Source organism: Panthera onca, chromosome B3, assembly GCF_046562875.1.
Source record: "Panthera onca isolate mPanOnc1 chromosome B3, mPanOnc1 haplotype 2, whole genome shotgun sequence".
In the NCBI taxonomy this organism is placed as follows: Eukaryota; Metazoa; Chordata; class Mammalia; order Carnivora; family Felidae; genus Panthera; species Panthera onca.
Window position 1 is genome coordinate 104,605,609 of NC_138344.1, and position 27,704 is coordinate 104,633,312.

General features: G+C 36.6%; 1 protein-coding gene across 1 annotated transcript; it reads left to right on the forward strand.

Annotated features, from left to right (window-relative positions):
* The first annotated feature begins 200 nt into the window (after window positions 1–200).
* ACTR10 (actin related protein 10) lies at window positions 201–26,317 on the forward strand. Its single transcript, XM_060619928.3, has 13 exons — window positions 201–349; window positions 2,737–2,809; window positions 5,262–5,344; window positions 6,130–6,238; window positions 10,109–10,216; window positions 12,202–12,269; window positions 12,661–12,740; window positions 16,739–16,774; window positions 18,895–18,974; window positions 19,054–19,127; window positions 22,937–23,018; window positions 24,047–24,248; window positions 25,897–26,317. The coding sequence occupies exons 1-13, from the start codon at window positions 273–275 to the stop codon at window positions 26,076–26,078; spliced, it is 1,254 nt and encodes a 417-aa protein (XP_060475911.1). The 5' UTR covers window positions 201–272; the 3' UTR covers window positions 26,079–26,317.
* The last annotated feature ends 1,387 nt before the right edge of the window (window positions 26,318–27,704 follow it).

A 27,704-nucleotide genomic window follows, 5' to 3' on the forward strand; every position in this document is an offset into this window, starting at 1 on the left:
GATCGCCTCGGCCCTTTGCTCATCCCGCTTCCCGATCCGCCGGCGCCCGTGTCTCTTCTATCTTAGTACCGGCGACGGGGACGTCTTGGAGGATTTGGATCCGACGTGGAATGAGGCACAGCCTGTGACAGCCCGGGCCCGGAGCGCCGCGGCCACCTGAGGTCCCCGCCGTCGCCACGCCCGCGCGCTCTCGCTTCGGCCCCGCCCCTCCGAGAGCCGAAGCTGGTGGGTTCCAAGACTGTGCTCTCTTTCTTACTGTTCTCCGTACTACCATGCCTCTGTATGAAGGCCTGGGGAGCGGCGGGGAGAAAACGGCAGTCGTGATAGACCTAGGAGAGGCTTTTACCAAGTGAGTGGCGGCGGCGCTGGCTGCGGTCGTCCCCGGGGGAGGGCGGGTGGTCGAGGCCCGGGCCGGGTCCCCCCAGGCTCGCTGGGCAGGTCGCCGTGTCTCCACTTTTTCCTCCCGCACCTCCGCGAATGACGGCCCGTATTCCTTTCACTGTGAGCGATACGAATCCCGAGGATCCGGTTCTGACTGTTGGGGAGGCCCAGGAGGCTTCGAGAGAATTGTCTTCGCTGGTGGCTTCCATGCAGGGGATGACAGCGATGACTTAGACCCTTATCCTGGTCTTGTTTGCTTGGGAAGGTAGCAACCGAACTAACGTAGACGTAATTTATTGAGTGGAGCGGCTGTTGGTACTGGAAATTCGAGTACAAGACAGAGCCATTGCTCCCCAAGAGTAGGAAGTCAAATGAGAGAAACTGCACACATAAACAAAGAGGTGAAGCCCTATAGGTAAGACTCGAGATCCTTTGTTGCACCGCCCCCCCTCCGCCCCAAAATCTTAGATTAGGAAATTTGACGTTTTAAAAGGCAACTTGTAAACACTAGAGTATTAGTTTTCAATCTTTTGGATGGCATAGATCCCTTTGACGACCGAAAGAAAACCACAGATGCACAAACCTTAAAATATTTGCACAGGGTTTCAGGGTTTGGCGAACCATCACAGTGGTCCTTGGACTTCAGGTTGAGAGCCCTTGTACTAGGTTCAAGAGAGAGGAAAGTAACAGCCAGAATTGCCTCATATAGGTATTTGAAATAGAAACATCTGAAAATCTTTATATATATCTGAACATTGCCTAATATATAGTAGGTGTTTAATAATTATTTGTTGAGTAAAGGGTCAAAACCGCCTATTTAAGAATTAGACTTCAGGTGCTTCAGAATTGGATTAAACATAGTTCTTGATCCATGACATTCTCTTAGTGTTCTATGCAAAATCTTCCCTTATTTATGTTTTCTTATTTTAAAGGCTTATTTTAATACCATAATAAGTACCTTGAGACTGACAAAGATAATTACTCTGGCTATGAGGAAGTGAGAAGCAGAAAGCTATACAGGAAGGTGATTATTGACAAAGACAACAGGAGGGTGATAAGATGAATTTATGAAGTAAAAGAAAGGAATTGAAATCAACCAGTGGGTTGTTGCATCCTGGGGAATTTGAGAACTGGTGTAAGTAAACATGATGTGACTAGTAGAAGATAGAAAGAACTATTTGGGGATAGGAGAGCAGTGCTGAAAACTAGACAGGACAGGAGGAGATAATGTTAAAACTAAACTCACATGGTGATCATTTTTAGCAGCATTTTTTGGAAAGTTTTGTTGTACTAACATGAAACATACATGGAAATACCTAAATACTCAGGAGAAACCTTTTTGGGGTTTTTTGTTTGTTTTTATAAAGGATGAATTAGGGGGCACCTGGGGGGCTCAATCCATTAAGCGTCCGACTTCAGCTCAGGTCATGATCTCACAGTTCGTGGGTTTGAGTCCTGCGTCAGTCTCTGTGCTGACAGCTCAGGGCCTGGAGCCTGCTTTGGATTCTGTGTCTCCCTTTCTCTCTGCCCTCCCCTGCTCATGTTCTTTCTCTCAAAAATAAACGAACATTATAAATAAGTAAATAATAAGAGGATTGAATATACATAACAGTGAAGACTATAATAATATGGGCAGAAGCTTATTGTGTGAGTTCATGATGTGTGAATAGCGTGATTATGTCAAATATGCATAGTGTAAAAAAAAAAAAAATAGACCAAAAGCAAACACATCAATATGGAAGCTAATAATATTAGAATGATGGAATTATGAGTAACTTATAATTATAACCCTGGATTTCTACTACATTATGGGATTTCATTATGTGAAATAAAATCCCATAATGTAGTAGAAATCCAGGGTTATAGAGATATGCTCCCTGAAACTAAGGTAAAATTTATTTTGTAAAAAAAGTTTATTTATTTTGAGAGAGCAGGGGAGGGGCAGAGACAAGGAGAGAGAGAGAATCCTGAGCAGGTTCCACACTGTGAACACGAACTGTGAAATCATAATCTGAGCTGAAATCATGAGTTGGATGCCTAACTGACTGAACCACCTAGGCACCCTAGGTAAAATTTAAAACTAAAAAAAAAGTACATGCTGATCTGAAATTCTGAAATAGTATACTGGTTTACAATATCACTAATTTGAAACAATTTTTTTTTTACCTATAATACACAATAATGGATTGGATGGTATTTCTTTTTAGTTTCTTTGCCCCTTTGAATACATCAGAGATGTTTTCATATGTTTTTTGTGACCGCTGCTTTGAAACAAAGGTAGAAAAACTTGCTTCTGTGACAAATACACAGAAAGAATGTTATAAGTTGAATGTTTCAATTTTCTGTTATTTGCAGGTGTGGATTTGCTGGAGAAACTGGTCCAAGATGTATAATTCCTAGTGTGATAAAAAAAGCTGGCTTGCCTAAGGTATTTTTTTTTTACCAATTTAGCAAAACAAATGCTGTACTGTAAACTTTTTTTTAAATGTTTATTTACTTATTTTGAGAGAGATAGTGAGAGAGCACATGAGCAGGGGAGGGACAGAGAGAGAGGGAGAGTAAGAATCCCAAAATCCCAAGCAGGTTCTTGCCCGTAAGCGCAGAGCCCAATGCGGGCTCGATCTCACAATCATGAGATCATGACCTGAGTCAAAATCAAGAGTTGAATGCTTAACCAAACTGACTGAGCCACCCACTTGCCCCTGTAAAGTATTTTTTATGTGACTTCAAGTAAGTTTGATTAGAACAGTGCTAAATATATAACTTATGACTGTATTCCAAGAAAAATTTTTTACATCATTATTTCATTTTAAAAGTTTCCTGCCAAAGCTAATTTGGCAGATTAGGACTTACAGAACAATAGGAAGAATAATTTTTCGTGCCATAGAATTCACCTATTAAAATCAAATACAGATGCTCCTGCCTTAACTTAATATTTGCATTCCTGAAGAACTTCCCTTTGATCACAAATGGGAAAAGTAGGGCTGAGGGAGACCATATAAAACCCATGTGACTTTGCAAAATAATAATTGATCCCTCAGGAAAAAATTGGAATAGCTTTGGCTTGCAACTGAGAGTGACTGGAGGCTCTCTCGAAGATAGTAAAAATAAAATGAAATGATGGATTGAAAACTTTGGTCAGTGGGTGTTGAGACTGGGCAGATGATAGGGTGTGGGGCCAATGGGGCTATTTATTGTCAAGGTGGAACCAAGAGGAAATGCAGCCCAGTGAAGAGTCATGAAAGGGTCTGCTTTGGAAAAGGAGCCTCTGGTACAGAAAATCATTTAAGCTTTTGAAAAATAGATCTGAAAGGATGCCTACCTGTTTGGTTACTGAGTTGATGATTCTCTTTCTTGATGAGAGTTATAACTGTTAGAATTTTAGCTCCTCTTGCCTTACATGAACTAATAACGAACATAATACAAATTACATGTTATGCAGACATTATTCCCTTCTTTAACAATGGGATATGATCATACTTGGTTTTATAAAACACATGTTGTAGCAGAATAGATTAGTACATCAATTTATATTTGGCATGGGGATGATCATTAAGATCAACACAAAATATGTTGATTCAGAAAGCTTTTTAATTATGCTTGATTAGGGAATCATTTTATTGATTGCAAAATTTTCTGCAAATCCTTGCGTTAATGTAACAGATATATGTGGTGTGGTATTCAAAATGTGATGGAAGTTCCTGTCTATTCACTTTTTATGTTATTTTGCTTTATAATACTTGATTTTAATGTGATACTTGATAAATTACTAGATAGATTCCTAAGAACTTTAACATTCTCATTGACACTTTTCTTAGTGCTTTCAGCTTTTTTTTTTTTTTATTATTGTTTATTTTGAGAGAGAGAGAGAGAGCACAAGCAGGGAAGGAGTAGAGAGAGGGGGACCAGAGGATCTGAAGCAGGCTCTGCACTGACAACAGCGAGCCTGATGTGGGGCTCAGACTCAGAAACGGTAACATGACCTGAGCCGAAGTCGGACACTCAACCGACAGAGCCACCCAGGCGCCCCACTTCTTTCAGCTTTTATCTTCATCTGGAAAAGACAGATTTCTGTGAAGATTAATCTCTAATCAGCCATACATGGTTTGGAACCTTTTTTAAGCTACATAAAATCATGAAATTAGCGGAGCTAATGGTATTGTCATTAAAAGAGTAAATAGAGGTCTGCCAGTGATGCATCAGAGTACTTAGAGCTTTCTGAGGATCCTAATTGAAGTCCTTGTTATGTATTGGTGTTGACTTAGCACTCATGGCTTGGGAGTGTTTGCCTATACTGTTGTAATGCTAATAGTGTATGTTCTCATTTTTACCACACGTATTTGTGAGCACGTACTTTGTGCCTGGTACTGTGTTAATTAAAGGAAGATGTATCGTAGGCCCGACACCGTGTGCTTGGCCCTTGGAGTAGGTAGTCTGTTGGGAAGGTACACATTTTACGAGTAATTAAGTGGGATGATCTTATCAACAGGAAAGTGTTGGTGCTTTGAGAGTGACTTGCAGGCCCTGAACCAAGTCTGGAGTGTTTCAGGAGGCTTTTCATACTTTTTAATCAGTGCTGATTTTTATCAGTCCTGGCAAAATGGTAAGTCCAGATAGAGGAAAAATTCGAATGAGCATAGCTCTCTGCTTGTGAACACATACTTTTATCCCCATAAACCAAAAGTTGTGTCATCTTCGATGAGCCAATTCTTAAAGATTCCTAATTTAAGTGATTAATTTATATTTAGGGTTTGTATTTATTCTCAATACAGATTACTTTTGATGTATTACTGGGAAATGGATTAGTACAATAAATAAGCATATATTAATTTGAAATTATTTTGTTATTATAAATTAATAAATCATTTTAATTTTTGTAGCCTATCAAAGTTGTTCAATATAATATCAATACAGAAGAATTATATTCCTACTTAAAGGAATTCATCCACATACTGTATTTCAGGTAAGATGTAGTTATGGTTTCCCCCCCCCCCCAGCTTTTGTGATTAGATTTTCCTAATGCCAGTCATGGTGATATTTGGTTGTGTTACATCTGATGCAAAAAAGAGTTGTCTTCCCTTACCGTTTTTACTTGTTTATTTTCAGCCGTTTCCAAAATATATTTCAAGACTAGATGATTGGCAAGCGTAAGAGATACTGAAAGCAAATTAAATGTTCATTTATAAAGGAGGTTGGATAATTAAATTATTATATATCCATATAGTGAAACACTTTATAGCCATTAAAAAAGAGTTCTGTATATGTAGTTATATAAAAGGTGTCTTAGATATATTGATATTTGAAAAAAGTCGCAGAACAACATCTATGGAATAAATATTTCTGTTAAAGTACATGCATACACATGGACAATAATGAAGATATACAAACTGCTGTAAGTGGTAGTTTCTGTGTAGCCGAAGTGTAAAATATTTGTACTTTTCAAATTATAAACTTCTATTATATTTGGAGTTTTATGAGCATATATTACTTTCGTAACCTAAAAAAAGAAAAAAATCTTTTTAGTGCTTCAAGTGTGTGTTCAGACTAGGCTGTAACTTTTGTTTTCTGAGATAATTGCGTTAACAAAGATCGTGACACAGTGCACGGCATGTAATAAAAGGTCAGGAATGTTATCTTTACCAAGTAATAAAATGAAGATGTCTTTCTCTTCTTAACAAAATTGCACTATGTGCCAAAATAAATACAAACTTTTATTTACGTTTATAAATGAAAGCTGTCACCTTCCAGGCATCTATTGGTGAATCCTAGAGACCGCCGAGTTGTGGTTATCGAGTCGGTATTATGTCCTTCCCACTTCAGAGAGACACTCACTCGTGTTCTTTTCAAGTATTTTGAGGTACCTATTTTTATGTTGTTTCTTTTTAATTTTTTTTATGTTTATTTGTTTATTTTGAGAGAGATAGCAGGGGAAGGGAGGGAGAGGGAGGGAGAGGGGAGAGAGAATCCCAAGCAGGCTCTGCACTGAGAGGGCTTGAACCCACAACTGTGAGATCATGACCTGAGCCAAAATTAAGAGTTGGATGCTTAACCTACTGAGCCACCCAGGCACCCCAGTTGTTGTTGTTGTTGTTAAAGAGATTCATTACTTTGCCTTCTTAGAAAATTTTTTTTATTGTTTATTTTTATTTTTGAGAGAGAGAGAGAATGACAGAGTGTGAGGAGGGGAGGGGCAGAGAGAGATGGAGAATCTGAAAGCAGCTCCAGCCTCTGAGCTGTCAACGTAGAGCCTGATGTGGCGCTCAAACTCACGAACTGCGAGATTAGGACTTGAGCTGAAGTCAGATGTTTAACCTACTGAGACACCCAGGCGCCCCATTACTTTGCTTTTTAATTTTTTTTTTTTTAATATTTATTTTTGAGGGAGAAAGAGAGCATGAGTGGGGGAGGAGCAGAGACAGAGGGAGACACAGAATCCAAAGCAGGCTCCAGGCTCTGAGCTGTCAGCACAGAGCCCGATGGGGGGGGGGGGGGGGGGCTCTAACTGGCAAACTGTGAGATCATGAGCTGAGCCAAAGTCAGACACTTAACGGACTGAACCACCCAGGCGCCCCTGTTGTTGTTTTTAGTAGGTACTAAAGCTTAAACTAAAAGATCCTCATTTAATTTCCTTCATTGTATATACTACACAATCCATTTAAGAAACCAGGTGAGAATACACTCAAACCACTTTAAATTGACCATTTATTTTCTTTTCTTTGTATGGTTATTTCACATGTAATCAGCATTTCATCTAATACTTAGAAAACTGAAGATTTCTTCTTACTGATATTTTCTTTTTTTTTCCTTAATGTTTATTTTTGAGAGAGAGAGAGAGAGAGAGAGAGAGAGAGAGAGCACAAGAGGGGGAGGGGCAGAGAGAGAAGGAGCCACAGAATCCAAAGCAGGCTCCAGGCTCTGAGATGTCAGCACAGAACCCAACATAGGGCTTGAACTCATGAACCGTGAGATCATGACTTGAGCCAAAGTTGGATGCTTAACCAACTGAGCCACCCAGGTGCCCCTCTTATTGGTATTTCTGTTATTTATTTATTTTAATATAGGTTTTTATGTTAGGGGACTTTTTTAGAATTAAAAGATACATTCTTTACTATGGAGCTTATGATGTATTTTTTGCAGGTCTTTCTGGTTTCCAGTGTTTAGTTACTCTGACTGCTCTAAACTCTTCAGTTCTTTCATGTTAGTCTTTAAATTCCTATTATATATAAAAAAAATTCCTACTATACCAAGAAATTCCTATTACATAAAAAAAATTCGTATTATATCTTATTATATCTAATATTCAAATAATGTCTCCCTTAGAGTAAGTGTGTAGTGCTAGGAATGACTCTCAAATCTTGATTGTGATAATATTACTTATAGTTTTCATTTTATAGGGGTCAAGATTATTTAAAAACCAAAATTATGGTTTAAGATGATTATATTTCATTTTAGGCCAGAATCCTTATTATTCAAATTTTTGAAAATTTTTGCCGTACACATTTAGGGTTTTTCAACAAGGGAGACTAGAAGATTGTAGAAAATGTGTATAATGGGTGAGAAATTAGGGGTGCCTGAGTAGCTTAGTCAGTTGAACATCTGACTCTTGATTTCAGCTCAGGTCACAATTCCAGGGTTGTGGGATCTCATCTCGTGTCGGGCTCTGTACTGAGCTTGGAGCCTGCTTAAGATCCTCTCTCTTTGCCATTCTCCCTGTTTGCGTTCTCTCTTTCTCCAAAAATTAAAAAGAAAGAAAGAAAGAAAGAAAGAAAGAAAGAAAGAAAGAAAGAAAGAAAGAAAGAAATTAAGCACATAACAATTTATTTTTTATATATTCTACTGAGCTCAAAATATATCAGAAATCACAATGCATTTATGAGTAAAGAACAGTTAATATTTCTAAGTTATAGTTTAGTAAGGCAGGCCCAGAGAAACAGGTTACATATTCTCCTGTACTTACTGATGTCATAAACTTAGGGATTTGGTTTGCCATTTAGAAAAAAAAACAGGAAGCAGCATCAACACTTATCTGAATAAAACAGATGAGTATATTTACATTTAGAGCTTTAAGTGGGTTTGTGTTGGTATCCTTATCTTGTACGTGGCTGGAAACCTGCTGTGTCTACTTAGATAATGGAACTACAGCCATTATTTTTAGCATTTAGTTATGAGGACTTTCATATTTTGATTGAATATTTATTTAATATTTGAGGTGTCACCAGATCTGGAAAATTCTCACTGAAAAATGTCACATAGAACCAAAGATTTTTATAGATCTTCAATTTAATTTTAACTGCTATATTATATTTTAGAACTAGAGTTCAGGGTCGTCCAGGTAGCTCAGTCAGTTAAGTGTCCAACTCTTGATTTCAACTCAGGTCATGATCTCAGAGTTCATGAGCTCGAACCCTGTGGCAGACTCTGTGCTGACAGTGCGAAGTCTGCTTGGGATTCTCTCTCCCTCTCTCTTCCCCTCCTTGACTCATGCATGTGCTTGGGTTCTCTATCTTTCTCTGAAAATAAATTAATTAATTAAAAAAAAATAAATACCGGGCGCCTGGGTGTCTCAGTCGGTTGAGCGTCCGACTTCGGCTCAGGTCATAATTTTGCAGTTGACGAGTTCGAGCCCCACGTTGGGCTCTGTGCTGACAGCTCAGAGCCTGGAGCCTGCTTTAAATTCTGTGTCTCCCTCTCTTTCTGCCTCTCCCCCGCTCATGCTGTGTCTCTCTCTGTCTCAAAAATAAAGATAAGCATTAAGATAGATAGATAGATAGATAGAGTTCATATTACAAACTTTGTGAATAAAGACAATCAAGAATCTTTTTCTTGGGGCGCCTGGGTAGCTCAGTCGGTTAAGCGTCCAACTTTGGCTTGGTTCATGATCTCATTGCTCATGAGTTTGAGCCCCGCATCAGGCTCTTTGCTGACAGCTGGGACAGAGCCTGGAGCCTGCTTCAGATTCTGTCTCTGTCTCTCTACCCCTCCCCTGCTCGTGTCGCGTGCTCTCTCTCTCTCTCTCTCTCTCTCCCCGCCAATGTAAAATAAAACATTAAATTAAATTAAAATAGAATAAATAAAAAAAGAATCCTTTTCTTAATTTTCATTTTGATGACAGAAGCATCTCTTTATTTTTTTAATTTAATATCTTCCTTAGAATTTATGTTTCTGTATCTCTTCTTTTATCTCTTTGATTTTTTCCTCCAAAAGACAAAGAGCAAGAATTAATAAAAATGTTTCATAATTGTCATTTGGAATAAAAACAACTTAAAGGATTTAAGGAGTGGTTTTTTGTTTGTTTTTTTAATTTTTTTTTTTTTAACATTTATTTATTTTTGAGACAGAGAGAGACAGAGCATGAATGGGGAAGGGTCAGAGAGAGAGGGAGACACAGAATCCAAAACAGGCCCAGGCTCTGAGCTGTCAGCACAGAGCCCGATGCGGGGCTTGAACTCACGGACCACGAGATCATGACCTGAACTGAAGTTGGACGCTTAACTGACTGAGCCACCCAGGCGCCCCAGGAGTGTTTTTATTTATTAAGGTATATAGTTAGATTATGTAAATTCAGATAAATCAACAAACAGCCATAAAATGGTTGAAAAGCTATCATAAATATAATGTTAACTGTGAATTTTTTCAAGTATATTTGAAATATAAGGGAAGCATCTTCGACTACTAATACTTCAGGTTTTGTTGTTGTAATTGTTATTTTGGTTTTGCTCTTTCCCAGGTTCCATCTGTCCTACTTGCTCCAAGTCATCTAATGGCTCTTCTGACACTTGGAATAAATTCGGCCATGGTTCTGGATTGTGGATATAGGGAGAGCCTCGTGTTACCTGTATCTTTTTTTGTCAAAAGCTTATTTCACAGCTTTTACTTTACTTTCCCAGTAATTAGGCTTATTATGATTGGTGTTTGTGGTATCAAACTGTTTTGGGTTACCATATACAAATATGAATTCCCATGTAGAAAAAATTCCCAAGATTGTCATGAGACTGAAATTTGGTGGAAATTACCATTATGACATGGTCCCAGTATATACTCCAGGGGTCAGACCTCTTGAATATCATGTTCAGTGTTTAAGAAGAACATCAGCTAATTAGGATGTGTCATAGGACTTGACTATCTTAGTCACGTTCTAAGAAAAGGTAATACAAAGAGTAATTGGAGAAAGTGAAATGAGAAAGTTAAATCAAGAAAAAACATGAAATCTGCCTTCAGATAGCTGAAGGACTTACTGTGGGAAAATGAGTACGTTTTCTCCTTTTTCTATTTCTGCAGGCTATCACAGAGGCAATAGCGCATAGGGTTTATGATGTTGGTTTTGGAATCAAATACGTTAAGTGGTAAATCTTAGCTATGCTTCTTACTATCTATATGATATTAGTCAGGTAATCTCTTTGGGCCTTAGGTCTCTCAACTATGAGATGAGAATTAAAATATTTCCACCTCATGGTGGGGTATTGTGTGACTTAAATGGGGTAATGTATGTAAAGTATTTAGCATATGATCTGGCATGTAGTAATTGCTCAGCAAGTGCCGTAGTTTTTGTATCAATCACCATTGGGAAGAACTTCCTGGTAATTCATGCTGTCCGAAAATGGAATTAGTGACTGAATACACTGGTGCATTCCTTGTCATTAGAAGCAGGGTATAGGTAAAGGCTGTTAGAAATGTTACAGTGCACATGGCTCCAGTGAAAACGAGATTGAAATCTGTAAATCCATGATTCTTGAGCAGTTTTGAGATCTACATACGTATTTATTAGAAGAAATGCTTGTGGGCATGAAATCAAGAATCAGTGGCTCCTAAAGAACTAAATTAGGTAACATCTTTTTGATTTATCTTTTTTAAACTTTTTAAATATTTTTTTAAGTTTATTTTGAGAGAGAGAGAGTATGCACAAGACAGGGAGAGGGGCAGAGGGAGAGAATCCCAAGCAGGCTCTGCACGGTCAGTGCAGAGTCCATTGTGGGGGGCGGGGCTCCAACACATGAACCCTGAGGTCATGACCTGAGCTGAAACCGAGAATCCGTTGCTTAACTGACTGAGCCACCCAGGCACCCTGGTAATAGCTTTTTAAATATAAACTATTTTGTGTTTATATCTTGTAACAATCCTGCCACACAAGTAGTATTCTCTTTATTATATAAATGAGAAGATGGAAAGTTGGGATAGTTGACTACAGGTCATATAAGCATATAGCCAAGGTATATAACCATGTTTGTTTCTAAAGCCAGTGCTCTTACCAATATATATATTTTTTAAACATTGTACTTACAGACAATATGGAAAATAAGGTAGCAAATCTTCAGTACAGTATTGTCCACTATCCTCTCAGCTCTAGTAGAAACACAACGTGAGACATATGTAATTTAAAATTTTTCTAGTAGCTACATTTTTAAAGTATAAGTGAAAGATGCAATTACTGTATTTAACCCAATATATTCAAACTATTAGTTCCACATAAGTTGTATAAAAACTATAATGAGATATTTTATAGGGCTTTCTGTATGTGTGTGTTAAGTCTTCTAAATTTGGTATTGGGTTTGTTCTTACAGCACATCTGAATTCAAACTGGCCACATTTCAAGTGCTCAGTAGCTACTTTATCAGTTCTAATTAATGAATTCTGTGTGTGTATGTGTGGGTGTGTGTAACCTTTGTCTTTGGAGAAAATTTTGAAAAAAGACTGATATTTTGTACCTCTTAAAAATATTGAGAACCTGTTACCAAAGCTGACTTAATATGCAGAAGGTAAGGAAAATACCAAGAAAACCACATTTTATCTCCTAAAATGGTTACATCCTTGACTACCCTATAGATATATGAAGGGATCCCAGTACTAAATTGTTGGGGAGCACTCCCTCTAGGAGGAAAAGCTCTTCACAAGTAAGTTTCTTGGGATTTAGCACATTTGCTTCACCTGTGCCACAAAAACATGTTAATATTTTGATAGTATCAATAGAAGGTTGATGGACATTTAATGTCACTCATTCCATTCTCTCTTAGCCTTGAATGTATTCATCTTTTTATTTTATTTTTTTAATTTATATCCAAATTAGTTAGCACATAGTGCAACAATGATTTCAGGAATAGATTCCTTAATGCCCTTTACCCATTTAGCCCATTCCCCCCCACAATGTATTCATCTTTTAAGGATAAAACCACTTTTGTGTAAAGCGTTATAACCCACTATGATGTGGTAAAAGTATTAAATAAGAGAAGATATCAAGCGCAATATTTTAATTCCAGTAACTTTTTTTTTTTTTTTAACCTTCAGGGAGTTGGAAACTCAGCTACTGGAACAATGTACTGTTGACACAGGTGCTGCTAAAGAGCAGAGCCTTCCCTCTGTGATGGGTAAAACTATTTTCAACTATTTAATACTGGTTTATATTCCCTTTTCATTCTTCGGCTCATATTGGTTTTTTGCCCCATTGTATAGTTACTCTCTTTTCCCTCACGTCACTCTAATGACATTGCTTCAGTTATAGGGTTATTCTTCACCTCTTAAGTTCAGTAATTTAATCTTAGTCATACTTTCTAGACTTGTGGCATTGTGGATTATCATATACTCTTTTTTTTTTTTTAAGTTTATTTTTGGGGGGAAGGTCAGAGAGAGAAGTTGGGGGGTGGGGAGAGAAACAGAAACCCAAGCAGGTTCCATGCCGCCAGCACAGAGCTTGACATGGGGCTCAAAATCACAAACTGCGAGATCATGACCCAAGCCAAAACAAGTGTCAGATGCCCAACCAACTGAGCCACCCAGGTGCCCCTGTCCTATACTCTTGATATTATCTCTTCCCTTGGCATTCTGAGCTCTCTTCCTTTATGATGTTCTATTATTTCTCCAGGTATTCCTTGGTTCCCCCTGTTTTTGCTTTCTCTACTGATATTCCCTAGGGATCTGTTCTTTTATTTCTTTTTCCCCCCCACTGGTTTTTAACAGTGATCTCATCTGTTTCCATAACTTCAGCTACATCAGTATGCTGTTGATTCTCAAATGTGTCATTGGGCCTGACCTTTCTAAACTTGATACTCATATTTCCAACTGATTATTAGATGTAAACTAGGCATGTTTAGGTACCTCACATTTAAGACCTTCAAAATGGGAACACGTTATCTCTTCTTCCATATTTATTTCAACAAATTGTTATCAGATAAAGATGCCATCTTCCTTATCTCCCATTTTAGAAAACTGGGAGTTAAAAATCCTTTCAGTTCTCCCTCAGAAATCTCTTTTTAATCTCATCTCCTTTTCTCTATCATCTATACCACTGACCATCTGAAAACAAAGACATTGTAAACTAGACCCTCATTGTTTCTTGCTTGGATTGTTTCAGGAGACCATTCTCTGGACGTATTCAGTCTATTTTCTACTGTTGCCAGGAGTAACTTCCACAATACAAACTTGATTACCTTGCTCTTTGGCTTGAGGGTTTCTGCTGGCTCCACAGCTTAAAATCCAAATTATTTGTTTGATAACACATTTCTTCCCAATCTGACTTTCTACCTTGTAGCCCTAACTATTCAACTTAACCCTGTGCACCTTTTTCAGCTACAGTAAATTTCGTATAGTTTTCCAGGCACCACTAGTCCTCCCATAAACCTGAGCCTTCATACCTGGATGTTTTTCTTTGCCTGGTTGGGTTTTTCATCCCTCTACGTGACTCAGCCAGAGTGTCATTTTATTGTGAAGCCTTTCGCATTTCCCCCAAGCAGAATAAATTTCTCCCCTCTCTGTTAAGCCCTCACCAGCATTTATTACAGCACATATGACACATCCTCCTTTACCTGTTAACTCACCAATTTCCTTCAGTACACTTTAGGGATCTGTCTTACTTGTTTTTCAATCTGAAGCACTTAGTATACTACTTAGGCACTAAATAAATGTTGGAAAGAGAAAGACAGGTTTTTAGGACGTTTATCCTTGCTTATATTGTTTTCCTGTTTTTCTTTTGGTAGTTAAGATAATAATTGCATTCTTCTATATATTTTTCTTTTTTTTAAATTTTATTTAAAAATTTTTAAAAAATATTTATTTTTGAGGGAGAGAGACAGCATGTGAGCAGGGGAGAAGAAGAGAGAGAGGGAGACACAGAATCTGAAGCAGGCTCCAGGCTCTGAGCTGTCAGCACAGAGCCTGGCACAGGGCTTGAACTCATGAACCGTGAGATCATGACGTTAGCTGAAGTCAGACGCTTACCCGACTAAGCCACCAGGGTGCCCCAGAGAGAGAATCTTAAGCATGGGCTCAATCCCAGGACCCTGGGATCATGACCTGAGCCAGACAAGGTCATCACATTAAGAGTCAGACACTCAACTGACTGAGCCACCCAGGCACCCCTAATTTATCTATTACAGGTAAATTTTGTTACTCTTTTAGTATGTCATGAAGACAAAAGTATCCAAAGATAATGAGTTTAATGTAGCATTCAAAGTATTTTTAATAAAGATCTTTAAAAGTGATGATAACATTTCCTTACAATTCTGAACTGTACATTCTTGGATACCCTTTCTTTAACCAACCATCGTGGTCTCTGATTCTAATCTTTCCGTGACATATTTTCCCAAATCTGAGTCTGTGATAGCCTTGCAGTCCTACTGATTGAGGAATTAAATCATATCATTGTTTGCTGAAGGACACGTGTAGGAGGATCAGAAATGCAAATACATTTAAAATATCTCTTGTCAAGGTTCTTAGCAAGGAGGAGACGCAAATCTCATGTATATGTGGGTATCCTTATATGAACTTTGAATGAGTTTTTTCATTTAGTTTTTGGAACCTAGTTCAAAAAGAATAAATACATTAAAGTAACTTATAAAGACTAACCCAAGTACATTGATTCAACAAAAAGTGTACAGTTAAAAGAAAATTATATAAGAATATAAGGGGGTAGCATCTACCCCCAGCTAAAATAAGGGTTTTATTTTCAAGCCTGCTTTACATTTTTTTTTTTTTTTTTTTTTTTTTTTTGCCTAAAGAAAACTGTTTCTCATGTTACAAAATTTCTTTGTTACATTTTGAAATTCATTTGAATATGCCTAAAGAAAATATAACATTAATTGAATGTTACAGTTTTTAGCACTTATATTATAGTTACATTTCTCTCATCTCTTTATAGCCAAATTAAAATTTTTTTGGAAATCTCTATCCTTTTGTGAGGTACGTTCCGACACTTAAGGACAGAAGTCTTCAAGTTTTTGATCACACACTGACCCCATCAGTAAAAAGCTTTTGAGCATATACCTTCAATACCTATGTGTGTTTATTTATAAGTTGTGTGTATACCACTATGACTATATTATGAAACACACATAAGTAAGAATTTGGGAAGGACAAGATAATGGTAAATAATAATTCTAACGTTATACTTAACTAGGGCTAAAAGTTTTTTGTTCCTCAAAACAAGGTGATAAAATATTTTTTTAAGAGTTATGGGTTAATATTTTGAAGGTGTGGCTTTCAAGTTTAATTTCTATTAATACTTAGTTTTAGTGGCTGCCATAACTTAAAGATATAGCTAACAAGGTATGTAAGTTCAGATGGAAGAAGTGCATGATTACCCTTATTAAATCATGATTCCATTTTCAGCTATAAATTTCTGTCTTCTTTGATATAAATAATTTGTTCTTATAAATCGGAATATTTTTACATAATTAACAATGAGTTAAAAAGTCTGAGTTTAGAAGGTTTTAATTTTAGGTTAGAAAATTTTGTTTCTGAGCCTGACTTAGAGAACTAGATTTTTAGCAACAAAATCACATAAAAATGGTAATATATCCAAACATCCACCTTCTAGAGGCTCCCTAAATTGTATCGATTTCTTTGAATGGATACATTCTTGCTCACTTTTTTTAAATGTCACCTTTACCTTGAAGAAAAAAAGTTGAGAGTCTGTGTCTGATCCTTTCTAAAAATAAGTATTAGGTTAGCATATTACCGACATCACAGGAGGATAAGCAAACTTGAAACCTCACTTTTTGTACAAGAAAAATTAATAACTCCTATTTCTTCTAAGTATTTTACCACAAGATACCCAACAAATCTTTTTATAGCAGAAAGGATTGTTGTGGTCAATTTCTATGTGGTGCCAATTATTCTAATATATTATTAGATCTTGTTTATCCAAGTTTTGAGTGTGTGATATCTGGTAGGACTTGGTGCACATCTGGCTTCAACTTCTGTGCTTTGGCTTGGCTTTGAAAAATGGTGACGTTTCTATTTGGCTTTTAAAAAGCTATAGTACTTAGCTCTTTAAAAAATTTTGCTCAAATGGAAAGTGGAAATGTGAGTGCAATTTAATGGACTGCTTTTGCTTATTATTAAACTTCTCTAAATAAAATTTCTGTTTTAGGTTCAATTCCAGAAGGTGTCCTAGAGGACATTAAAGGTAAACTAAGTTCCCACTTTTGTCCCTTTTATCCTTAAGTATTAGTTTAGAGGGCATGTGTTTCTAAATATTTACAGATGTACAACATATATTCAATTGATAATGTAATATCCTAAAAGTATTTAATATACAGGATAAGCTATGTGATAATGTAAATAAAATGTTTATTTTCCTTTAGATTTATGGAAGCTTTTGCCATTATTTATGATGTCTTATTGAAGAAACTACAATTATAGAGTATATAGTAATACCAGGGAATTAATAGTTTGCACAGTATGAATTAACAGATAAACTGCTTAAGAAAGCCACTGGTTTTATGTTGTATAGAATTTTTTTTACTCTAGTTTTTAAATACATATATACAAGGTTAATCATTTTACTGACTTTAGAAGTTCTATATTTGGGGCCAAAATATATTGGATTCACTTTTTTTTTTTTAATTTTTAATGTTTATTTTTAGTTTTGAGAGAGAGAGAGAGAGAGCGCTCGTGCGTGAGCACAAGTGGGGGAGGGGCAGAGAGAGAGGGAGACACAGAATCTGAAACAGGCTCCAGGCTCTGAGCTGTCAGCACAGAGCCCGACTTGGGGCTTGAACCCACGAACCGTGAGATCATGACCTGAGCCAGAGTTGGACGCTTAACCAACTAAACCATGCAGGCACCCTTGGAGTTGCTTTAAAAAGATATATTACTTCTTTGCTAGAGTGTATTTTTATGATAATGTTTAAATTGAGATTTCTGGTATTTTGATTCACTGAAAGGAAAAGCATTTAAAATATAATTTCATATTCTTCAGTACTGACGATGTCATGTAAAATTCATAAGAGAGAATCAGACAATAATGGATTTTAGAATTAAATGAGACCTGAAGATAATCTGGTGTGGTTGGGGCCCTGAACAAAAGTGATTTGTTCAGTGTAATACTGTAGGTAGGATTAGAGCTGGAGCTGAAAGATGGATCTTGTTCTTCGTTATGTTGTTTACTTATGTGATATAATTACCTAAAATTTCTTCACTTATTGTAATACCTGAGTTTTACAATATGTAGATACTTATCTTGCTTTGTTATTTATGAGGACTTGAATAAAATAGATAATACCCGAGTAACTTGAGCACCTAGCTTACTATTAGCATATTAGTATCTTGTAGATTCTCAATATGTTTTAACGAATAAAAAGACTCTTATTATGATACATATATTTAACGTGTTTTGCAAGTAATTGACCAAGTCATTAGATTTTTCACATTCAACATTAATTTCGTTTCTAGTTAAACATTTTTTATTCCTTACCTTCTGAAAATATTTTGAAGCAGCTTGTTGTAAAAGATACTTTGCAACTCAAATAATTTTTGACAGAATAAATGTTCAAAGTGAAAAAAAAAAAGTGGGATAGAGGGAAAATGGTAGTGTTGGGGTATGCTAGAGGTAGAAAATAATACACCAAAAAACCCTAAACTAAGGGAGCCTTACTGCAGCTAAGAGCAAAATTTAGCCTTGCGTTCGTTCTGACCACGATTTTTATTTTATTTTTATTTTTTATTTTTTATTTTTGTAGAGAGAAAAGAGTGCATGCAAACAGGGGAGAGGGGCAGACGAAGAGAGAGAGAATCTTAAGCAGGCTCCACACTGAGCATGGAGCCTGACACAGGCTTTGATCCATGACCCATGACCTGAGCCAAAATCAAGAGTTGGACCTTCAACCAACTGAGCTATTCAGGCAACCCTGGCCAACCAAGATTTTTAAAAAGAATCAAATAGATAAGATTAGGGATAGCAGTGGTTCAAAGGAACGTGGTACTCAGAATAGCTACATATTCATAATACTAATTTTATTATGGTACTCTTTATGCCAGGAATATAAAACATATAGTTTTCTCAGAGGTGTTTTATTTTTAATGTGGTTTTATGAAAGATGATCACACAACATATCTTATTCCTCAGTGAATGAAAAAGTTTTTTATTTGTGAATACATTCTCATAACCAAACTAAAGGCAGAGATAGTTTGTAAAATCTGAAGGAATAGCTGACCAGTATGTCCACTTGAATAGAATTGTTTTAACTGGGACAGAGATCGATTCAATCACAAACCATAACAAAATCTCCTTTTCTTTCTTATAAGTGCGCACTTGCTTTGTAAGTGATCTGAAACGTGGATTAAAAATCCAAGCAGCAAAATTTAATATTGATGGGAATACTGAGGTAAGTTAAAAATAAATGTATATTCTTTTTTTCAGAGGTTATAACCTATGTATTTATGCTTATGATATTTATATTTCAGCGTCCCTCAGCACCCCCAAATGTTGACTACCCATTAGATGGAGAGAAGATTTTACATGTTCTTGGATCAATCAGGTAGACCTTAATTTTTATGAGCAAAATAATGAACTGAAATGAATTTTTGGCTTTTAAAAATATATAAGCCTTTAATATTGCTGATTTAACAATTTTATGTGTTTTTCAGTATGCCTCCCTGTTCATGATTTATTTTATTCAACTTCTTAATTTTGAAAAGTTTTATTTTGTAAAATTTTTAAAATTATATAAAAATATTTAAATTAAAAAAAATTTTTTTCCTGCTCTTCATAGTAATTTAGAAGTAATGGAACTATTCTTCAAGGTAGAGAATAAAGTACAATACTTTAAAACAGGGTTCAGCAAACCTTTTTTGTAAAGAGGTTTGTGAGCCATATGGTCTCTGCTGAAAGTACTCAAGTCTACAATTTGGAATGCAAAATCAGCTACAAGACAATATGTAAATGAATGAGCATGGCTGTGTTCCAGTTTACAAAGATAAGTGGGCTGGATTTGGCTTACAGGCCATAGTTTGCTGGCACCTGCTTTGAAACGTCATGTTAGAAGGAATGCATTCTTCCAAATGTGCTAAATCTTAAGGACCAGTTAGTAATTCACTTTTTCATTTTCTTTAGATTATTCTATCCAATGATGCTATATAAGTTACAGACTTACATAATTATATTGGTAACAATAGCATTTTGTTTATATACAAGCTTTATAATATTTGTATGTACAGGGGCACCTGGGTGGCTCAGTTGGTTGAGCATCTGACTCTTGATTTCAGCTCAGGTCATGATCCCAGGGTCGTGGGATCGAGCCCTGCATCGGGCTCTGCACGGAGTGTGGAGCTTGCTTGGGATTCTCTCTCTCTCCCTTTGCCCTTCTCTCCTGGTCACACGTGCACTTTCTCTAAAATAACAGTAAAAATAAATAGTTTGTAGCTCTTATAAAAAAATAAAAAATAAAATTTGTATTTATAAGTTTCATTTGTAAACTATTAGATCAGAAGATGCCACAGAAAAGAATTATGTAGATAGTGAAGATCTGAGGTAATACAGAGGTTGAGATCTATAAGGGTGAGCATGAATACACAGATTTTACAGATGGTAGGGTAGGAGAACAACAGTGAGAATGTAATACTTTTTGGTAGTAGCTTTTATCATTTTACCTCTTCTTTAGGTTATACTCCGTAAATTACTGTTTTAAATTTTCTCCAGGTTGTATAGTAGAGCCCAAAATACAAGAAGAAAATAAATGTTGAAGGAGATGAATATGCAACTTTTTGGTTCATAATAGCTTTTTGGTTATTTGGGAATAAAAAAAACACTGTGTCTCACATTTCAGACCCAGTGGATTTACAGTCGTCTGCTCATGTGTTTTTTCCTACTAAAAATCGAGTTCCACTGAAACATAATTAGACACGGTTCAGACCACACACACAGTTCGTAAGTCAGAAGGGTCATTTGAATTTTTAAGTGCAGTGAGAACTTAAAGTTATTTGTGTATCCGTCTTGGTACAGAATTCCTATTGGTGGTTTTTTTAGACTTTTATACTTGGATTACCTGTATTAAAAAGATTTTAAAAATGATTGTCTTTTCGAAGCTTTCAACAGTTCACATAGAAAAACAACTTATTTTCTACCCCTAGTATTTTGTGGGTTAAGTAACAGTAAAATTGCATAATTTCAATATCAAATCTATTGGCAATAAAAGACTTGGAACAAGAAAACTGTTGTTCCATAAGCATTCAACTCAACTGGTAGGAGTGGAATTCTGCAGGCATTACAGCAAGTGGCTGACTACCTACGAGTGTTCAGCATACTGCAGGCCTCAATAACCTTACTGATGACATGAGGAGCTAGTGAGTGGGTGGAGCCTCATGAAGAGAATTTTATGTTTTGAAGAAGATTCAAGAAAGCTTCAGAGTGTTGGGCATAGTCTGATCTAAATCTTATTTTTAAGAAATAGTGTTGATATATGCGTATGCGTAGGTAGTTTTGTATTGCATTGCTCAGGATTTAGTTTGGCCACCAGTGACACAAACCTGACACTAGTGGCTTCACTAAGATAGGAGTTTGTCTCTCTCTTTTCAGCTTTGTTTGTTTGTTTGTTTGTTTGTTTGTTTGTTTTTGAGAGGGAGGGAAGGAAGGAGGAGGTGAGCTGGGCAGGGGCAGAGGGAGGGAGGGAGAGAATCCCAAGCAGACTCCATGCTATCAGCACAGAGCTCCACGCGGGGCTGGAACTCACGAACTGTGAGACCATGACTGGAGCGGACATCAATAGTCGGTGCTTTGCCAACTGAGCCCCTCGGGCGCCCCGTCTCTCTCTTTTAAAAGAAGCTCAGAGGTAGATAGTCCAGGAATGGTATGACAGCTCCCACCAGGGACCCAAACATCCTTCATCTTTCATCCTTTTGGGGGTAGCCCTGTCCTTAGATACCAGGGTGGTATCTATATCAATACAGTTAAAGCTACTATATCTGTGTTTAAAGCAAGCAGCCCTAGGAAGGGAAAGAAAAAAGTGCTCCTGTCCTTTTTAAGGAGATGTCTTTCAGAAGTCCCAAATGCCACTTCTGCCTCCATCTCATTGTCTGTTCCTTAGCTACACATCTAACTGCAAGGGAGGCAGGTAAATACAGTGTTTCAACTGGAGGAGGGCATTATATCCAGCTTAAAAATGGAGCTTTTTTTTTTTTTTTTCAAATTACAGGATTTACAGGATATTGCAAAGATGATATAGGAAAGCCTCATGTACTCTTCACGCAGTTTCTCCCAATGGTTACACCTTACTTAACTGTAGTACAATAGCAAAACCAGTAAATTGGCATCAGTGTAACATGTATATATAGTTCGTATAATTTTATCACACGTAGATTTCTGTAATCACACCACAATTAAGATATAGAACTATTCCATCACCACAAAGACCTTCCTTGTGCTATCCCAAAATGGGTTCTTTTGAGAACAAATAGGAAAATGGAAAATGGGTATTTTATTAGGCAACTAGCAGTCTTTGCCATACGTTATTTTTAAAAACAAGAGAAATGCTTGGGGAGGGGCTTGTTTTTAAATCTTTTGTATCACTACAGATCTTTTTTTTTTTAATGTTTGCTTTTATTTTAGAGAGAGAGAGTGCACACAAGCAGGGGAGGGACAGAAAGTGAGGGGAACAGAGGATCTGAAGCAGGCTCTGTGCTGACAGCAGAGAGCCTGATGCAGGGCTCGAACTCATGAACTGTGACATATGACCTGAGGCGAAGTTGGATGCTTAACTAAGCCACCCTGGCGCCCCCAGATCTGTTTCTTGAATCTTAACTAACTTTTATAGAATCACTTATTTTCTGTTATTAGGCTTAAGGAAGTATAACTGGGCAAAATGTCTGTTAATCTGTACATAATAATAGTTACAGTTAATACATAAGGAGGGCCTCCTGTGTGCCAGGCACTGTTCTATTGATTCATTGAATCCTCACCTCAAACACCTGTGAGGCAGGTGCTGGTCTCCTCATTTACAAATGCAAACACCTCGTGTTTTAATTTTTTTTTAATGTTTATTGTTGAGAGGGAGAGACAGAGTGCAAGTGGGGGAGGAGCAGAGGGAGGAGGACGCAGAATCTGAGGCAGGCTCCAGGTTCTGAGCTGTTAGCACAGAGCTGAGCTGTGGGGCTCGAGCCTCTAAACTATCAGATCACGACCTGAGCCGAAGTCAGACGCTTAACCGACTGAGCCACCCATGTGCCCCCAAACACCTTCTGTTTTCATAATTATTCTATGTTAACATAGTACTGGTACTTAAAAAATAGAACTGATGATATATATTCTATCATATGATGCCAACAAAGCACTCTCTGTTTTTAATCTCACTAGAGATTCGGTTGTGGAAATTCTTTTTGAACAAGATAATGAAGAGAAATCAGTTGCCACTTTAATACTGGATTCTCTTATACAGGTATTTTGATTTTGCAAAAAGTTTCCATTTTAACTACAGCCCTTTAGAGAAACTGATGTTTTTGAGTAATCTCTCCACCCAATGTGGGCCTTGCATTGACACTTTCGAGATCCGGAGCCAGCTGTACGGACTGAGCCAGCCAGGTGCCCTGAGGAAATTTTTACATGTTATCTTCTGTATTTTTATTTTAGCTATTGGTTACAATGTTAGCTTTTCTGCTAAATGTTACAGTTTCAGAGTTTGACTTTGGCACTGAAATATGGTACTTAACAACATTTCAAACTCAGGGATAATAAGTGCTATCGTGTATTTTTTCCCTAGCAACAATATCAGATTTTTAGTTTGTACCTGGTACAGCTTGTAGTTTCTTTAAGTGCAGGTTTGGGTAGTATTGAATTTTAAATTCCATAGGGTATATGATAATGTCTTCTTTGTTTAATGACTGGAATCACAGAATTCCATGTGAAATACCATCAATTTGGAAGATACTGTCTACCTCTGGGGCTCTGCTCAGAGACTTTTATGAAAAACATAGCATCAGTGAAAGACTTTAACATTCTAATTCTTAGAACTGATGTGGAAACAGTTTTTCTAAGAATGTTTTCTTCCCACTTGACAACTGGCTCTGGATATAATACTGTGAAGTTATCATATACTTTCTTTACTAAAAAAAGTAATGAAGTTCTTTTATTTCTTCTCCTATTCTTTGCTCGACTCAGTCATTCTGTCTTGAAAATGAGATTACTCACATATAACTACCGTGTGTCCTGTGGAACTTTAAATTCTAAACTGTTAGATTTTAAAATCTTTCAAGTTCCATGTAAGTATATAGCAATATTTTCATGGTTATATTTGCTACATGAAAAACTCCCTTGTTAAAGAAACCTTGCTGTGCGTTTTTTCTGTGGTAATAGTACTGATCACCTATTTAATTTATAACACATAATCTGTATATTGTCTTGAATCCAGTCAAGCATTATTCATACAGTTAAGGATAAATTCTTTTTTTTCTTTCTCTTTAATAACAGTGCCCAATAGACACCAGAAAGCAGCTCGCAGAGAATTTGGTAGTCATAGGTGGCACGTCGATGTTGCCAGGATTTCTCCACAGATTGCTGGCGGAAATAAGGTATTTGGTAGAAAAACCAAAATATAAAAAAGTACTCGGCACTAAGACATTCCGAATCCATACTCCACCTGCAAAGGCCAATTGTGTGGCGTGGTTGGGAGGTAAGAATTTAGTTTTTACAATATAGATGATTATATGGTGATTGGTTCCTGAATGGTATATTAATGGCTGTAATAGATTCAGTGTTAAAAATCATTCACGTAACAAACTAATAGAACTATTAAATAATTTCCTTTGAACATTGACTTTTCCTTGAAGTGTTAATTTTCAGAGTTATATCCCTATTTCTCTTGGCGTTTGCACTTTAATTTTTTAAATAAACTTCATCTAATGAAAATCATTTCTCATAATAGTGATAGCTGTGCCTTTATTCCAGTGCTGCTACCATTGCTCAAGACATTTGTTTTAGTTCCTTCTAAAGCTAACCTGTGAGCCATATATGAGAATTGATCTCTTTATTTTATAATTACACTTTATTTTGTGACTGAGTTCATTGAATGATAGTTCATAGGAAATGATAGTTCCGTTGAAATCAGGAAATAGCCTAGAGCTAGTATATACATATGTACTTTGAAGAGAAAAACAAGCATGGATGTGTATACTTGTATAATTCTGCTATGTGTTTTATGATGCATTTACAGCTAATAGGTATCTTGATCATGAGAAAAAGTATTGAGATTTTATTATTTATTTATTTATTTTTAATGTTTATTAATTTTTGAGAGAGAGAGAGAGAGAGAGAGAGAACAGGGGAGGAGCAGAGAGATAGGAAGACAGAATCAGAAGCAGGCTCCAGGCTCCGAGCTGTCAGCACAGAGCCCGACGCGGGGCCCGAACTCACAAGCCGTGAGATCATGACCTGAGCCGAAGCCGGATGCTTAACTGACTGAGCCACCCAGGTGCCCCTAAAAGTATTGAAATTTTAAATGAATGTTGTATTTCTTGTAAAGTAAAATTTGGTCAAAATGTAATTTTGGTCTAGGACAAATAGATTTAGTTACTGCATTATTTCTTATTTATTTTCTTTAAAAAAATTTTAATGTTTTTTTTTTATTCTTGAGAGAGGGAGAGAGACAGAGCATGAGTAAGGGAAGGGCAGAGAGAGAGGAAGATACAGGATCTGAAATGGGCTCCGGGCTCTGAGCTGTCAGCACAGAGCCCAACATAGGGCTTGAACTCACAGACCTTGAGATCAAAGTCTGACACTTAACCTACTGAGGCACCCAGGAGCCCCAGTTACTGCATTATTTTTTAAAGACCACCTTGTGGGTCTTTATAAAGTCTTTAGCAGAGACTTGGGTGGCATTATAACGATGATTATTACGTTTTACAGTGCTGTTTTATTTACTGACATACAATCTTGGAATTGTGGCAAAGAAAACTAAAAGTATTATTTACTGTTTTTACACAGAATTAAAAATACTTTCCACTCCACTCTACCTCACCTGCTTTTAGACACAGTTAATGCTTGGTAGCATTTTCACTGTAGTCTGCTATAGGCCATTTAAGTCACTTTCACACAGGAATTGTGGCTTACCCTGTTACTCAAAATATAGGATACAAAACAGCTGCAATTAATTTGAAGAGTGACTATGCATTGCTGAATTTCAGCACTTCGCTCGTCAAATAATGAGTTGGACGTGTGTGTACATAAAATTTTCTGGTAAAAGTTTACATCTTAAATAAAAATGGTTTTTTTGGGTTTTTTCGTTTTTTTGTTTTTTTGTTTTGTTTTTTTTAACCACACAGGAGCTATTTTTGGTGCACTACAAGACATACTTGGGAGCCGTTCAGTCTCAAAGGAATATTATAATCAGACAGGCCGTATACCTGATTGGTGTTCTCTTAACAACCCTCCGTTGGAGATGATGTTTGATGTCGGAAAAGCTCAGCCACCTCTGATGAAGAGAGCATTTTCCACTGAGAAATAAAAGTTTGATTAAAATTCAGCTTTGCTTCATATCAAGTATCTAATCGATTATAAGCAAATGGTACAAAGTATATAGGATGCTCTTAGAGATGACTTTATGGCAATGAAAACATTTCTGTAATGACTTTTTGCATTGCGATTCTTTTGACTTTTGTTTTTCTTGTGTAGTGGTAAAATGGTAGCTGATGCTTAATGAAATTTGTTGTATTTATATCAATAAAATATAGTAAAGCGGTTTAATTTTGGAAGTTTGTTACACAGTTTAATTTCAAAAGGAATATAACATTTTCCCTCCACAATTCACATAATCTGAGCTGAGCGTTGGAAAGTTCATTAATTTCATTATTTTCAGCAATTATTTCAAGAATAAATAATATTACCATTACCAGGTATTTCAAATATTAACCTGGGTCTATTCAGATTCTTTTGTTTTGGTATTTATGTGTCCATGTTACAATGCTGCTTTTGCAGGAATATATTTGACTCTTTGGACTGAGAATGTTTAGTAACATAGTTAAAACATTGGTTAAGCAACATGTGCAGATGTTTACTTTTTAACTTTACAGTTTCTTTATGAACAATTCTACATTTCTAAGGAGAAAGATACTTCATTTTTATGCAAAGACATTCCATTTTATGTATTTTTATGTAACTGCTTTATAAACGTGAAATTCATAATGTTTTAATCTCTTGTGCTTTTTATCTTCTCAGGATAGGGGTGCTTGCAAATATGTACTGAGTCATTGTTTAATTTTTATCTTTGTTTGTTCATCTTCATTTGTCTTTAACAAACTACTTCTTACTGAAATTTTTATTTTATTCTTTCCATGTGCCTGTGAAAATACGTATATACCTACTTCTGAAGAATGTATTCATATTTCTTAAGCCAGAGTAGGAGTTGATACATTTCCTGGTCTATATATCCCATGTCCATTCTTACTCATAGTTTAATAATTTTGATTGTCCTTTTCTGGGTGCTTCCTAGTTTTGCCATATGCTTTTTGTGTGAAGGTACCAGCTCCAGCTGATACTTGAAAGAGCTGGTTCCTGGCATGAAGAATAGGAAAGAGTGTGTGTGTGTGTGTGTGTGTGTGTGTGTGTGTGTGTGTGTGTTTTAAAAATACTTATAGCTATACTTCATCACCAAAAGACTAGTAGCACAAGACTAAGTAGCACAAGACTAAGATTCGTTCAGTATTTATTGGTCTGTCCACTTTGCATCTAGTGGTTTTAGACACTGTAAATGCTGCAATAATGAGACCTGAGCCTTTGCCCTTAGGAGGTTGTCAGGTTAGTAGAAGTGGATGGTGCAAACTGATGACGGAATATGGTAGCAGCCATAAGGGTATTGGTTTCTTGTTACTGATGTAGATAATCCTGACCAGAGAGTTGAAGGAAGCTTCATAGAGGAGGCTGTTGCCCTTGTTCCTGAAGGATGAATAGAATTTTAACGAGTTATTTTAGTCTATGTGAACTGAATTCTCTACACAAAGTCTTAAAACATTTGGCATGGAGATGAGGCATTGCTAATTATAATTTAGGATGAGGTCATGAAGAACTTGAAAACCATATTAAAAGCAGCAAATAAAACTATGAAAGATCAATTTTGCCATCCAGTTTCCTAATG

What these genes read in the sequence shown, in the direction of transcription:
- ACTR10 (XM_060619928.3), top strand. Translation starts at nt 273, where the DNA reads ATGCCTCTGTATGAAGGCCTGGGGAGCGGCGGGGAGAAAACGGCAGTC. An exon ending in GGAGGAAAAGCTCTTCACAA is followed by an intron (nt 12,270 to 12,660) that starts GTAAGTTTCTTG and finishes TTTAACCTTCAG; the next exon opens with GGAGTTGGAAACTCAGCTAC. An exon ending in GAGCCTTCCCTCTGTGATGG is followed by an intron (nt 12,741 to 16,738) that starts GTAAAACTATTT and finishes TTTCTGTTTTAG; the next exon opens with GTTCAATTCCAGAAGGTGTC.